The sequence below is a fragment of the Cylas formicarius genome, unplaced genomic scaffold, assembly GCF_029955315.1.
Source record: "Cylas formicarius isolate icCylForm1 unplaced genomic scaffold, icCylForm1.1 PGA_scaffold_6__28_contigs__length_40554024, whole genome shotgun sequence".
In the NCBI taxonomy this organism is placed as follows: Eukaryota; Metazoa; Arthropoda; class Insecta; order Coleoptera; family Brentidae; genus Cylas; species Cylas formicarius.
The window spans coordinates 40,155,291-40,170,911 of NW_026844347.1; the positions used below are offsets into that span (position 1 = coordinate 40,155,291).

A 15,621-nucleotide genomic window follows, 5' to 3' on the forward strand; every position below is an offset into this window, starting at 1 on the left:
GAAGAAGATAAAGAAGTTGATGTGGGACCACCACCAACCACTGAACAAGCGGTGAAAATAAAATCCAAAGTACGAGATGCGTATTGGCATACTAAAAAAATTCAAAAGAAAATAACCGATTATTTGAAACATTAAATGTAGTTCTTAAATATTTATATAAAATGAGTGGATGTTAAAATGTTTATATAAAATAATTAAATATTACAGAACACTAATGCGTCCCTATAATTTCGCTATATAGAGTTTCGACTGTATAATATATATAAACGAAACTAATACTAACCAAATTCCATATATTACATATTATATTGCATTTTTTGGATATCCTCTATATAGATGTATGTATATGTTGTCTCGAAATTATTTTTTCACGAAGTTTAGGCGATGCTGTCCAGCAGGAAATCGGCGAGGGTGCCCAAGTGCGCCCGCTGCAGGAACCACGGCATGATATCCACCCTGAGGGGTCACAAGAAGCAGTGCATCTACAAGAGCTGCAACTGCGCCAAATGCGGGCTGATCAAGGAGAGGCAGCGGATCATGGCCGCCCAAGTAAGTCCCATTAACAACATCCTGTATATTAGTATTGAAAATTAAGCTCAAAATTCATTTTTTTTTCATTTTTAATTTATTTGTCGGAGTAGGGCATAAAAATCAACATTATATATTTTCGAAAAAACAGGACGGAAATATATTGCTTTAACATAATAATGTCTTACTAATGTAACAAATATTATGTTATTATAATGTTAAGTAGATCGTTGGCTATGACTCAACTATTAAAAACAAAAAAGCAAATGTGTCCAAAACTTACGACTTTTGAATTATATTTTTATTACCAATTTTGTTCTTTCTGTTCATTTTAATTTTTCCATAATAATGTAATGTAAAACAATGCAATGAAAATACCCAAGAAGTTTCGGAATTTTAGAGGGATATAGTCAGTATAATTTTGTTTGACTTTTTGCAAAACTTCTGGATTCCTGCTGCGTCGGTTTTTGCCGAGTCGAACTAGCTAGCGTTTCCTGTCGGCTTCTTCAGAGCATGACTGAAACTGGCTCGCATTTGATTCCGTGCATAAACACAAGGTTTGGTTTCGGATTCTCGGATCTGAATATATCTGGGATGACGGTGAGAGTTTCAGGAATAGGAACTTTCGTAAAGGGGGATTCTACGTCGAAACTAACCAGAATATCTTGCGTATCTGATGTAATGCTTTTTATTTATTCAATGAAGTGAAAGGAGTCCCATAGAGAAGAAGCCTGCTTTTAGGATTACGATGTAGATATTAGATTTTAGAGATTTTAGGGCAATGCGTTCAGGCTTTGCAATATTAAACCTAGGGGGTTTTGTTTCTTTAAGGATTCTTGCGGGTTCAAATCGATCTTCATTAGCTGTTTGAGATGTTAGTTTGTTTAGGATAGACTCGACGTTTGAAATGATTTCCTCTTTGGGATAATACGTGGACCAAGGAAAAAGTTGGAACCTTTTGTAGGAACTGATTTTTCCGTTTCCGAAAGGTGGTGCGATGATGCACATTTATCACAGTGTTTGGTGGTTGAGAAGAGTTTGATGGTTTCCCTGGTGTTGGCGTTAGTTTTTCAAATTAATCACGGTACAGTTTGATTAAAAGTGTGCCGGATTATTTTCTTAGCTATTGGCTTAAACAAATGGTGTCCCAAATTAACCGACCTTAAACGATGTCACTTTTAGCATCTCGAAGGGAGATCGCGATCGATGGACGCGATTTACACGACTAGCAAACTTTACAAGATAAACGAACTCGATCTGAAACGAAATGAATATCGAAAAGGGGTATCGGATTCAGCTTCCCCCCTTGTTTGCCGAAACAGCTTCTAATGGAATATCGATCAAATATACTTCAAACTGTCGCGATATCCCGTTACCGCGCCTACATGAGCGGTGATTATAGGCGACATTGCAGAAGATTGCAAGTTAAAACTGTTTATCATTTTTTGTATTTTGAAATTGATTTAAAACCAAAGCACTGCACTACTGGTTCCATAAAAACAATTAAAATATTCTTTACTTTTTGATGTAGATAAAAAAAAATGCATAAAAGAGGACACAACATTAATAAATATAAAAATACATTTGGGATGCTTGTTCGATGTTTGGTTTAGGAGAAAAGAACATTTCCCTGCATTTTTTAGTTTAAATAAGTTATGCCAATCCAAATCGATATTGATTGATTGATTGAGTAAAATAGCTGAGTGTCATCAGCAAGTGAATGCAAATTCAAATATTCGATGGACGTATAAATATTTTTTCACGACAATTAATATTTTCCATTTTGACTCGTCCTGCATAAAGGCTTCGAGCTAACTGCAAGAGGTTAAACGACTGTACTACTTTATAAAATTGGAACACACAGCATTTTTGACGAAAATATCTCCACAAATCCAAAAACACTCAATATAAACCATAACAAATGTGGATAACTGCAAAATAAAAAATATATATTGGGCACAAACTAACCAATCAGAAAGATTGTATTTTAAAATTTATAATATTTTGATCCTGGGATGAAGTTTAAATTACCGAAGTTTGAACGGTTCTCCTAAACCTTCCGATTCTGCAATTTAAAATATCTGCCAAAAATGTCTGTGAAATTTGTTCGTATTACAACTTACAAGCATAAGTTTTATGTAGATAAACGAACAACAAACTGCAAAGTGCTGATAAATGACCCATGACAATTATTTCCATCCGCATTTGTCGGAAAGCGAATAATTCACTGCCTACTTGGTCTCGAAAGAACTACCTTAATTGTCGTCGATAAATTGGAAAGTCATTGTATACGAGGTGTGTTCAGAAAGTAAGGTCAGTTTTAAGTTTTATCAAAAGTGTTTATTTATATTTTCACAAAACTTCTCGATCCCTCCTGCGTCGGTTTTTGTTGACTCGAACTTGCTGACATTTCGCCAATCACCTTCATCATTCCATGAAATTTTTTTCAAAAAATTGTTATTCTCATTATCCTTTGACATTGTTCTTCACTTAGTTAAATGCATTATATTTACATTCTTTCAAAACGGAGTGGAGTGATCCGCGAGAAATACCTCTCTCTTTATTAGGGTGCTTAAAAAATATATTTTTGTTAGCTCTTACCCTCTCAAATGTTTCTTTTTAATATAAAAAAATCCTCACCAAAGATGAGCCCTGCGAAACATGGGAAATTTTTTTTTCACTAAAATTAAATTTACGTATAATGTTCGCGATGTTTTACAAAAAACCAATTTATATTGTTAAAGTTGAGTCTTTAAGCTTTCCAAAACCGTATAACAAAGTACGATTATCATTAAAAGAAGATTAATTAGAGCCATTTAAAAATTACAAAATTTTGAACTTTTCAGAAATAGCTTCTAATAATTTTTTATCTACATAATTTCTCAAAATTTTTATTTACAGTAGGAAATTGGGTGTGCTTCATAGAATCCTAATATGTTTACCTTATATTCTTCAATTGAACTGAGGTGGCTTTTACTTGTTGAAAATCCATTTATCAAAATAATTAAGAACTGAAAGTTCAGATTTTCCCGAAATTATATATTTTCACATGACAATTGTTTCGACAGATCCTTGTCTTTATCAAATTTGATTTGATAATTTCGTGAAATTCTGAACTTTTATTTCTTATTTATCCTCATTTTCTTCAGCTGTCAACGTTGTTTACTAATATGTCAAACTTAAACGTATTTTAACTTGAAATTATATAAAAATTTCCTATTTTTGTCAAAAACGAATGGACTACAACATAAAGAGTGTTACATCGTCAAACTTGGCCACTATCCCTACATTTCGTTTGTTGTTTACCTGGATATCTCTAAAAACAAAAAAGTTGCAGCCGATTTAAATGTTATCGAGACAAATTCAACGTACACTTGAGAAAATATAAATTTGTTCCACCGCGACGTACGTAATTGAGTGACGACACTCGTAGACTTCAAAATAAGGGACAGGCCCCCCACATAAATCGTCCACTTTTGATCCCAGGTGGCGCTCAAACGTCAGCAGGCAGCAGAAGACGCTATCGCGCTTCACCTGGCTTCCGCCGAAGGCGGAAAAAGCTACGACTACCTGCCTCCCGGCAGGATATACGGGATGCAAGTCACGTCTCCGGAGACTAACAGTTCCGAATCGCTACAGTCGGAAAAAGAGACCTGCCCACAGGAAAAGAAGACGGATGACGTGGCCGTCACTCCTGGCTCGGTGGAAATGCTAGGCAAGCTGTTTCCCACCAAGAAACGAGCCGTTTTGGAACTCGTCCTCAAAAGGTACTTCGACTGCTCCATTTTTTTCGAAAACCGGACCAACGGTTGGTTCCAGGTGCAACCACGACCTGCTGAAAGCGGTAGAGCATTTCAGCAGCACCAAATCCAGACAGGAAGAGCACCACGTCGAAGAGACTCGGCCGGAAGGCGCGTCTGCTTTCAGACCGGTCTCGAACTCATCGAAAGGGACCCCCAGGTCTGCATTCCCTGGGATCCACGCCAACCCCATACCTCTGATATCGAGCGAGGTGTTCAGCTTTTACCCGTTCTTTCCGCTGTTCCCCAAGCCTCTGGTCAGCAATCCGGTCTACGTGCCGGGAGTGTGTGAGTGTGATCAGTGCAAGCACATAGCCTACAGTTCCGTTAGAGAGTAGACAGTGATGACTATAGACCTGGTTATGTTTTACGTGTTAATGTCACTTTGTGAAGGTCTATTTAAGACTCTCCCATATCTTATCTCGATAATTACGGCGCCTAACTTGCCAGTCTCCAACTTCGCTTTGATTTTCTTGATTTTTTAAGAAAAATGAACTTTTCCGAGAAACAAGGTCTTAATTGGGAATTTTTAATATGGATCCGTGGAAGCGGTTAACCTTTACCGCTTTGATCTATTTGCAGCGAAAGTATATTTTACAGGGTGGTCACAAACGACGATGCAAAAAAATGTGGACCAACCATCTTCTTAATTAATAAAAAGATTTAATTAGACGAGTTGCGGCAGTAAATTGGCCTTAACTTTTAAAATATCAATTTTTGTAATAAAAACTATATATAAAACTCAACACAAATAAAAAGTGTTCCATAATATATTTTCGCCATAGACAGATGAAAGCATTAGTAAAAATAATAAAATTTTCAATTTTAGTTTTAAAATGTAAAAAACACATTTTTGCAAAGACCTGCGCAAAAATAAGTTACTTAAGTTAGTTAAAGTTATACTTAAAATCAAGCGAATCAATAAAGTATATATCCTGGGTCGAACTTATTGAGATAACGTATGGGGACGTCCTAAACTGACCGCCCTGTACAATGATTTGTATTACAGTGTGTCTGGAAATCATTCATAATTAATTTTACAAGTCGTTAAAAAATGCCGTTAAAACACTAGCGTTCTACATTGCCACGTGCACTATTAGTTACCTAAGGAAATATGAATGTTTTCGAAAAACAATTTGGACAGTGTTTTGGACTTGGTTACAGAAAAAGCTTCAAACTATTACCAGCTATTGACTAAACTTATGCTCTTGCGAAATAAAGGTTTTTATATTGTGCCCACCGTGTATAAAGTATATACACATTGTATATAATTCGACCCGACTTCAAGGTAAATATAAACAACCACATTTTTGAAAAATATCTCGGTCACCATGTATGATAGACGAAAATAGCAAATAGGAAGACTGTCGCCCTCGATATTGCCTACGTCACTGACCAAACCGAATTGCTCTGTTATTCACGTCTTTTCACTTGGCTCTAATAATTTCTCAGATACTTTTACGCAGGGACACACCCGGTATAAAAGCGAGAAAAGTGCAGCAAAAAGTTTTCTGTCATTTTCTTAAGGCCAAAGGGGAGAACCACAACAAATTTTATTCTGGAAAATTCGCACAAAAAAATGTTTTTTTCCTTGTTGGGCATACGGACACCCTGTACACACCTGTAGACTTTTTATGTCCCTCGTGTCTTTAAACCAAGGCCAAAATTATCAATATCGGATTTTTTTGTCAAAATCAATCGTTCAAAAATAAAATCCTTTTTTTATTTATTTACTTTCATTTATTGAATACCTTTTATAAAGCGATACTCGGACAGATCCTTGTATTTTTTTAAAACCAAAACCGCCATATTCAACTGGTTAAAAGATTGAAATATTATTTTTTTTGCACACTACGCAGTACAATTTTTATTTATACAGTGTGTCAAAGGAATATATTTCGTTCGTTATTTGTTTCGAACAATTTATAATTATTTTCAAATATAGAGTGTGAGTCATAAATATGCGGAAAATCAAACCTATATAATTTTTTTAATGGAACACCCTGTATATTACTGCAATGTGGTCTATACTGAGTGCTTTTGGATTTATGGCCATCTTTTCGTCAACAACACCCTGTGTTTAACACTCCATATTTGTGACGATCGTTTATACAGGGTGAGTAAAAATGAAAAATATTAATTCTCGTAAAAAAATCAATACAGGCTGTTGTATATTATACGTCCTTTACTTAAATTTGTCAAATTATGAGAAAATGTCGCAAAAAGCCAAAGCCATTAATTCAAAAATTATAAATAATTTATATCCTTAATTAACTATTATTAAATTCATCTTATAATAAAAAAATATTATTGAACTAGAGGGTTTAGTATTTGTTTTAGAGCAAAATTTAAATACAAAGGGTATGTGGCTAAAGAAAACAATTGAAAGTTATTTTAATATATTCAGTATCGATTAATTGCATAATATAGAGTGTGTTCGATAAGAAAATTTATAAGTTTTGCTTTCCATATATTTATGAATCACACTGTATAGTGGGAAATAATTTTAAATTGTTTCTTTTGGTCTCATCAACAACTTTTGCGCATAACATTTTTCTCTAAATATGTTACTTTCACAGACTACTTGGACGCCCTGTATATATTGAAACTACAACGCGTAGCCTAATTAGTCTTATGCCGAATCGATATTTGAGAGAACCGTTTTATTTGTGACCTTATTAAAAAAAAATCAATTTCAACGTTGCCAAATGGTCGGACTACGGATTTGTTGTACGATATGGCAACCAAGCACAGTAAAGCCTTCATACGAGGGCTACTTTTTATATTTCGGGATTTGTAATAAAAAACTATAAGCTACCAACAAATATAGCTTTGGATTCGATAAAACCGATCATCAATCATCAAGTAATTTATTCTTAATGTATTGGACTAAAAATAAGTCATTAGGTGCTAAATCAGGACTATATGGTGGACCGCTCATCAAATCAACGATTTTAAGGCTCAAAAAGTTCTTTGTTTGCACTGATCGGCATTGTCGTCGCATAGAGTGATTCGTCTTCGGCGGTTGGTTTTTCTAATTTCTTCCTTCGATCAATCAACACGAGCCTTTTTTAGCGCTGACGTCCAATTGTGTGGAATCCAACGCGAACAAATTTTATATCGGCAAAATTGTATGTCTGCTGGTCCCACTAATGGCCAAAGATACCTCAATCTCATGGTAAGTCACATGACGATCCTGCAAAATTAGTTTCCTCACTGCATCGATGTTTTCTTGGACAACCACCGATTTTCGACAAACTTTGCTCCTTAAGAAAATTACGACCACTATTGAAATTCGAAAACCAGCGATAAACAGTAGTCCTAGATGGTGCTTTAACTCCGAAAGTCGAATTAACTTCATCGATGCATTGTTGTTGAGTTGCCCCTCATCAAGTTCTATTTTCAACTTTCACAATTTTTTTTGATTTATCACAAAAAAACACAAACAACACTCTTTCGCGAAAAAAAACGTTAGTCGCCAGATGGCAACACTAGTTTAAGAAAATCCAGATATATAAAAGGCAGCCCTCGTACAGAGACAACGAATACAAAGCCATTAAAAAAAAATGTTTCTAAGTAACTTGCCACGTATTCGTTTTATTTCGAAGGATGTACTCTTTAGGCTGAAAATAAAACAATTGTGGTTTAACAATTGTTACAAAATGTAACTTAGGAATTTGAAATCGTCAGACATAATTTTTAAGTCGACAAACTATAGAATTTATATTAAAGCTTAACAGATTTAAAAAGAATTCTATTCCTCAATAGTCTCTAAGCTCGAATACGAAGCTGCATGATCGTCTCTGGATAGCGATTGCATTTCGTCCTGGAAACGAGCAATTATTAGCTCAACGTCTTCTTCGTGGTCTGCAGAAGGTCCCTGCTCACCTGTTCGTGTTCTAATTCCGCCAGCAGGGGACACAGCACCAGGTTCATGAACCCCACGGTCCGTATCACCCAGGGAAAGCCGACCAAGCGGACCCCCTGGCCAGCTAACAGTGGTCCGAAAGCGTAGGCGACGGCCACCGAGGTCTGTTGGAACGCGTAGATCGGCCCATATTGGGCACTGCCTTTCCGTTCGACTAAGTTTGCCAACAGGGGTACCAACGAAGCGTCCAGCACTCCTGAAAGACCCGCGGCAGGTTAAGTTTCCACTTGACACCTCCAAAGCTTACCCACTCCCAGACCCAAACCGAAATGCGGCAGAGTCAGTTGGTGCAAAGATGTGGCCAGGGGTAGGAAGCAGCAGCTCAATCCGGCTACCACCATCGCTGCCGTCGCTAGACGCCACGCTGTTACTTTCAGCAGTCCTGCAAAAAGTTGCTTTGCAGGAAAATATAGGCAGCCGACACCAATAGTGTGTTCTTCTGGTGTTTCTTTTGTGTAAAAAAGTTGTCTATTCTTGGTAAAAGAATCCGCTTGACACATTGCTTGTAGACATGTACTGCAAACACGAAATACCCTTGGCAATTCGTTAACTAGCTAACTAACTCTAGGATTTGATTTTTCCGTGCTGATTTTCATTAACTGTAGATTTCTTCGACAATATCACCTTGTAAGAATGCTGCCACGGCATCAAGTCGATCAATACCAACATCATACTCAACTGCAGGATAATGGTAGAGTATGTTACATAATCTCTGAATGACTGAGTAAGTTTCCTGGTTCGTCGTACTTGTTGGACAATTTTAGGAAGTTCTATAAACTGTTCAGTACAAAAAACCAGGTCATCTTCTTGTAAACTTTCTTTGCTGTTTTCTTCGGAAGAGGATGAGTGGAAATCGGCATCTGAAGAGCGGCTAGCTGATCTTCTTGCTGACCCTGGTCTTCGATAAGATTTCCTGTGGTTTCTTGATTCACATTTTCAGAAGAGTCAATACCACGAACTAATCCATTTAATTTATTTATACTTCTGAATCTGAACAGATTATCTTCAAGTGATACTAATTCCTCTTCCCGTTTTCACAGTTCGACTGATCAATAAAAGGTTCAGGTATATTTAAGAGAACTGGCTTCCTTGTATTTGATTTTAGCAAGCAGTAGTTGCAGATTGTCGTAGCATTCTTTCATTTGCTCAGAATGAGCAACGGCTCCTTTGGATGGATCAGTAAAAAGCTTCAGAGTCCTCCGAATTGTGAACCTGTACCAAGTTTCTTTATTCAAAGCGAACCACAAATCATGGTGATTTGTAGGCTCTCTCACTATCATAGGTATTCCAAAAGCTAGGCATCGCCTGCTTTCATTATTCCATTGTCTTTAACCTTCTTCGCATGTCTTTCAAACTAAATGTGGTGGCCCAGGTGTGTCTTGATGCATGATTTTTGATACGTACCGGCAAAGTGCGACCCCAGAAAGTAACCGACGCTGTCCGGGATAAAAATGGCGCCCAATTGCCATCTGGTGGGTGTCGGATCGAAGTGCGTCAGCAGCCATATGGGTACGCAAGACTCCAGCACTGACATAGAGGACGTGCTGACGCAGATGGACGAGCCCAAGATCAAAGTCCGCTTGTCCCGCAGCAGTATCAAACACTCGGCCAAGGAAGCTTCCGATTTGAGCCGGGAGCGTTGCAGTTCTTCGTCGAGCAGCACCAGTTGCATAGCTACGAAGTCACCAATGCGAGAGAGTTGTAATTCATTATCTATCTGTGTCTCGGTATTTAAAATGTTTTTTTTTTTTGCAAGAAAAGAAACAGTAATGAAGCAGGAAGGCGATATATCCGATTTGACCAGAATAATACGAAAAATAGGAAACAATTTTACCAAATTAGCAATTCCTTTTGGAGAGGGCATCAAATTAGAAGAAGAAAGAAGCTTCAACGGTCCATAACAGTCGATTGCTTCCCCAGGGGCTTAACTAAACTGGCTCTTAATCCGTTCTGTACCTGCTCATATATTGTTTGATGATTCCAGTGGTTTTGGACGAGACTTGGATATATAACAAAGGAGTATCTAGAAAAATCTGGCATGACGGTTTTCCACAAACAGTTTGGAAACAATGTGGAGGAGGCTATCTAATCTCACATAAATGGTTTGCTGGGGTATGCCAGTATTATTTTTAAATCTGCAAATGGGGAGACTACCACAATTCAATGGACACTGAAAATGTTGTAAGGTAATTTATGTCTCTTCCTTACGCGAAAAGAGGACCTTTCCTAACCTGTGAACAGAGATAAAAGTTTTAGTTTTGCGGAAACTGCCATCTTCTCAGCACTAATGCTCAATATTTTGGGAAAATCTGTTGCCCAATCTTTCAGCCAAGTTGCACGAAAGACCAGATGTCTGTGTAGGTAGTGTTCCTCAATATTACTCCTTGAATACGAAATTATTTCAAAATATATCCTTTTAGGAACGGACACGTCAGCATTGGAAAATGACCATCGCATTATCAATGTCAATTTAATGCGATAGAAATGGTTTGGTTAGTTTGGAACGGAACAACCATCGCAGACATATATACCGACAAAAAGTAAGGTGACACTTGATTTGTTGATAATATGGTGAATCTACTTCGGGCAAAAAAATGTTGACCATTACGTCAGCGCTTACCTATCGTGATGGCGACGAAGAACGCGATAAATAGAAACGGGGCCGTTTTGCCTAGTAGCTGGTAACAAGCCCCTCCTAATGGGTACCCGATCAACACTCCCAAAGCGATGCCTCCGAAGGCCACGGGCATGACGCGGGCTCTGGAGTCTGGGGGCACCGTCGCAGCTAGGATCGACATCCCGCTGACAGCTATAGCTGCGGAGGAGCTGCCGTGCAACGCCCGAGCTAGGATCAGCACTCCGAAAGAGTTCCCGTAGGCGAACACTGGAACGGAAAGGAACAATGTTTACACCTCGGTTCAGTTTTTTGAGAACGTATGTTGCTGTTAGAGCGTAAGAAAAACTGAAATCGATACAAATTGATTCTTCGCATATTAAAAATAATAATAATGATGATAATAATAATAATAATAATAGTAATAATAATAAATTGCCTTTATTGTTATATACAATATGTCTTCTTTTAAATATGTATCTTAGTAGGCTGCGAAAAGAAACCACCTCAGTTCAAATTTGCGAAAAAAAATTGAAGTCTTACGTCAAATGGTTTTTTATCGACAGCATTTTAAACAAGACGTGTCCGAAAAAATGTAGCAAATAATGCAAATTGAGTATAGAGCCGTCATAAAGTTTTTGACAAAAGAAGGGTTAGCACCTAAAATTTTTAAAGAAAGGCTGGATGATGTGTACGACCAAAGTTCTCCTTCGTATTCTGTAGTGAAAGAATGGGCAATACGTTTTCGAATGGGGCAGGAGTCCCTTGAAGATGATCATATCTTCCGTTATGACCTCCACTGGTCGACCAGTGGAGGTCATAATGGTCATAAGGGTGAAACACCTCCAAGAAAATTCAGAGTCTGCCAGTCAACAAAAAAGGTGGTGGTCACGATGTTTTGGGATTGTAAAGGAATTCTTTTGAAAGATTTTAAAGAAACTAATACCACTGTCAATGGTAAATATTACGCAACATTATTACATGCTTTGCGAGACTGCATACGTGTAAAACGTCTAAGAAAACTGACCAAAACTGAAATACAAATAAATTATTATTAATATTAAAAATTTTATTTTCCTCCTTCAAAATTAGTTTAAATTTGTATCCCTTGGAAAAAAAAATAAATCCGAAGTTACAACTATAGAAACTGCCTTCATTATGTTGAATGCATAGCTGCGGCAAGTATTCCCTTTCAATGTGCAGCAAGAAAATATTAAAATCACACCTTTAGTAACCGATGGGTAGGTCGCGGCGGACCTCAACCATGGCCCCCTAGATCCCCAGATTTAGATAGCTTCGACTTTTTTTTATAGGGGCGTCTGAAAAGTTTGGTTTATCGAAGAGCTGCAGGATCGTATAAGAACTGCTATTTAATAAGAAACACATAAGGAAAAGAGCTCCTTCAAGGTCGACATTTTTTTCAAAAACTTTGTTATAAATTTATTATCAGAAAATCTTGTTGATCATTATTATTAGTAGGTAGTGTTTTTTTTTAATGAGAATCGTTTATTATTTATCCTGGTTAGGTTGTAATATTATTTCGTTAAAACCGTAGAAGTAAAAAAAAACTGGATAGTACCCTGTATACACACGCAACTCCCTAACGTATTTATTTTTTCCAACTTTATCGGGACACCGTGTATACTTACGTAACGCCGCCACAAAGAGGTTGCAGGAGCCGACCAGTAGCGGCACGTTATAGCTAACCGTCGACGTCACGTACCCCAAAAGGGGGGTAAACAACAGCTGCACGAACGCCTTCGACGCCAGTAGCGTGCCTAGGGGGCCGCTGCTGCTTTCCAGCTCGTCATCGTATCTCCGTTGCAAGGGGCTCAGCGAAGCGAGCTCGCTCAGCGACGAGTCATTCGCCACGGCAGCGGTCAGAGAAAACAAATAGTCCGGAATTATGGGCACTGAAAACCAAGCTGCCACGTGACGTACGCTACTGTGCGTCGGAATTAAATCGAACTAAACGATAACCTAAGTGGTGTTGTACTTTTTTTTTTTAATAAAAATATCAATATCCACATCCGTTTCATCAATATTTGTTTCCTATTCCTGTTTCTTACACAGGCCAACAGAGATTTATTTCTCATATTTTTATAGTTATAGGAACTAAACCAATAGAAAACCGATATTTTTTTTACGTAGCATTCTGAAAACCGAAATTGCTACGACACTGGCGTACATGCTGCACAAATTAACGGAATATTAGCTGAGAAACTATAGTTTCTGACTTACTTAATTTCGAAAATCGATGAAATCGAATTTTTCGAGAGTATCTGCGCTCGTATAAAAATTTAATATCTCGGTAACAGGCGATGATAGCGATGGTGATGCTGATAATTCTAAGTAATTTAAGTAGGTAATAAAAATAATTTGTAATTTTATTTTAGATTTAAACATAAATACATACGTAAATAAATAAATATTGTTTAGTTTCTTTCCTAACAAAACCCCAAATAATTAAATTCTAAGCAAAGTACGGACCTGTTCGGCCATATTTCATTCTTACAGCTTGCCCGGGTCTTTCCTTAATTCGGATCAGTTAGTCACTTTCTCATATCTATGAACAGACTTTACCGTAAAATACTTAAGACGTCAAAGCAAAAGGTGCACTATATTTTTGGTCGTACAATAACAGTGAAGTGCGCCGTTTCCTTAATACCCAACGTAGATGAAATCAAGCAGCTTCGAAGTAGCGACGTGAACTAGAGTAACAGGAAAAGGCCTAACAGTGCATTAACTCGAGTTTTGAGGATAGAGGAAAACATTTATCGGAGTTGAAGAAAGGGAAAGATATCTAAAATAGTTTTTTAAATAAATATCTAAATTTAATGATCATATCAATATGAAAAATACGTTTTTTAGGCCGCCATTTTTATTTTGACATTGAAACAAGAAACGCTTTAAAGAAGTACCCAATAAATTTCATTCATCGCGGCCGCTTACACCGAGACTAACTCTAAAAGTAAGATTGTTAATAAATTTTCAGTATCGTTGTGCCTACCTACCTACATAATGCAGTAAACGGCTAAGCTACCGCAAAAAACGTCAAAGCAATAAATGCACTATATTTTTGGTCGTGTTATACGCGAATGACGTCGCAAAGGACGAAGAAAAGCTACCCGGCTTACCGACTACGGTGAGCAGCGTGTTGTCCAGCAGAAAGAGCGCGTAAATCGTCGCGAAGATGGCGCCGTTGGTGTTTTTTAAGACGCGCAGACGATGGCCGATGGAACAGGGACAGGCAACCATCGCGAACTGGCCGTCTTCCAGCGTTGTATCTCTCGTTCGACGTCACGGGGAGCATCTGGCGTAGTCCCGGAACGCGAGATTGACTGCGGCCGGGATAATACGACTTTAGATTGGAATTTTGCAGGTTCGTTAAATGTGCCTTATCGCCGGGCGACACGCCCGAAAGTCTAATCGAACTGGAAAACCCATTGGTATTGGGTTTAATCTTCGGAAAATTTATTAGGCGGTTGTTTCCCAATACGCCGAAGAACTTTTAGTCGTGACCATCTTACCACAGTGCGTAATTGCCGTTTTCCAAGGCACAAATTCATATTTTTTACGTTAGTTGCTTTTTATTCCGTCAGTGCCACCAGAAGAAGATTTTAAATAGTCCGAAAACCGCAAGTGAAACTTAAACAAGAAGCTTTAAAAGAAACCTGAAGAAAGAAAAATTCGTATCAGTTGTCACTTTCTTCTATCTATGAACAGACTATACATTTGATTATAAAGAACTTTTTCGTATATTTTTGATAGTGCCGGTAATATTATTATTAATCTTACGTCATTGAAACTTGCCGGGGCATTATTTTCAGCTAATGGTTTTCCAAGTGACATTTTCCAGCTTTTTAGGGACTGCGGTTTTGGTGTAATAACCAGTAGGCAAACTTAATCACGGGGTCGATTGAAAAATCACTATAATTCTAGTCCAAGTATACCGACAACGAATACTTAATACGTATAAGGAAAAGTTTTCTATCGAAGCCGCAGGTGCTCCATATGTCCCGAAACTTGCCCCCCCACCCGCCACCCTATCACGGGCGATTTATTTTTTTAGTCTCTCGTATTACTCAAATCGAATGTGATATGAGCCTTCCCCTCAGTTAGACGTCGTAACTCGATTAGTAACTGCCGAGACCGCACAGATAACTCGATAGGTTTGTTTGGACAGTAAACCGAGGAGCAAGCCGGCGGGGTGTTTGCCTTTTTCGCGGTTCTCTACGGAATATCAATGCCCGTCCCGCCGCCCGGGGACATTTTGCCAAAGCTCTGTACCCAACAAAAAAAAACCGGCCCAATTTATCGTAATTTCAGCAGGGAAAATGCGGAAAAATGATGTTGCGTTGTTCCCAACGCGTATATTAAACAAGATTACTTTCGAAAAATCGTTTTTTTTTTAAAGAAGGCGCTTTGGAACTTTCGCAAAATCGATGTAATTTTAGTATGCATACACCCTGTATAAAGCATCTTTTAAGTCTCACCGAACTTCAAAGTGACGGCAAACTTTGATAAGTGTTGTAATTTGTTCAAATAACGGGTAATTGTAATGTTTTTTTTTTAATTCTCGCGCACCCTGTATGATAGGCGAAACCTGGAACTCTTTCGATGCCGTTTACGATACTGTTTAAACCAAATTATTCCTTTTGTTATAGCTTTTTATTAACTGCTAATAATATACCTAAGAAAACGGCAATTTTGAGGGTCTTTTTGATTTTTTGTCCATAATCGACACACAT

General features: G+C 37.7%; 2 protein-coding genes across 2 annotated transcripts; one reads left to right on the forward strand and one right to left on the reverse strand.

The window, feature by feature from the left end:
• The first annotated feature begins 381 nt into the window (after positions 1 to 381).
• On the forward strand, positions 382 to 4,774 carry LOC132704001 (doublesex- and mab-3-related transcription factor dmd-4-like). Its single transcript, XM_060673596.1, has 3 exons — positions 382 to 549; positions 4,015 to 4,295; positions 4,348 to 4,774. Exons 1-3 carry the CDS (start codon positions 385 to 387, stop codon positions 4,664 to 4,666), a joined length of 765 nt encoding a protein of 254 aa, XP_060529579.1. The 5' UTR covers positions 382 to 384; the 3' UTR covers positions 4,667 to 4,774.
• A 3,278-nt stretch (positions 4,775 to 8,052) lies between these two features.
• On the reverse strand, positions 8,053 to 14,128 carry LOC132703225 (synaptic vesicular amine transporter-like). Its single transcript, XM_060672351.1, has 7 exons — positions 14,008 to 14,128; positions 12,520 to 12,783; positions 10,877 to 11,140; positions 9,661 to 9,930; positions 8,504 to 8,638; positions 8,217 to 8,452; positions 8,053 to 8,154 (listed from the first exon to the last, which is right to left on the reverse strand). Exons 1-7 carry the CDS (start codon positions 14,126 to 14,128, stop codon positions 8,083 to 8,085), a joined length of 1,362 nt encoding a protein of 453 aa, XP_060528334.1. The 3' UTR covers positions 8,053 to 8,082.
• Between the last annotated feature and the right edge of the window lie 1,493 nt (positions 14,129 to 15,621).

Excerpts from the sequence above, each read along its gene's own strand:
- LOC132703225 (XM_060672351.1), bottom strand. The coding sequence starts at position 14,128 with ATGGTTGCCTGTCCCTGTTCCATCGGCCATCGTCTGCGCGTCTTAAAA. Across the intron at positions 11,141-12,519 it reads CCTCTTTGTGGCGGCGTTAC|TGTTCGCCTACGGGAACTCT; the intron begins GTAAGTATACAC and ends TTTCCGTTCCAG. Across the intron at positions 9,931-10,876 it reads CTTCGTCGCCATCACGATAG|CTATGCAACTGGTGCTGCTC; the intron begins GTAAGCGCTGAC and ends GTGACTTCGTAG.
- LOC132704001 (XM_060673596.1), top strand. The coding sequence starts at position 385 with ATGCTGTCCAGCAGGAAATCGGCGAGGGTGCCCAAGTGCGCCCGCTGC. Across the intron at positions 550-4,014 it reads AGCGGATCATGGCCGCCCAA|GTGGCGCTCAAACGTCAGCA; the intron begins GTAAGTCCCATT and ends TTTTGATCCCAG. Across the intron at positions 4,296-4,347 it reads TTGGAACTCGTCCTCAAAAG|GTGCAACCACGACCTGCTGA; the intron begins GTACTTCGACTG and ends GGTTGGTTCCAG.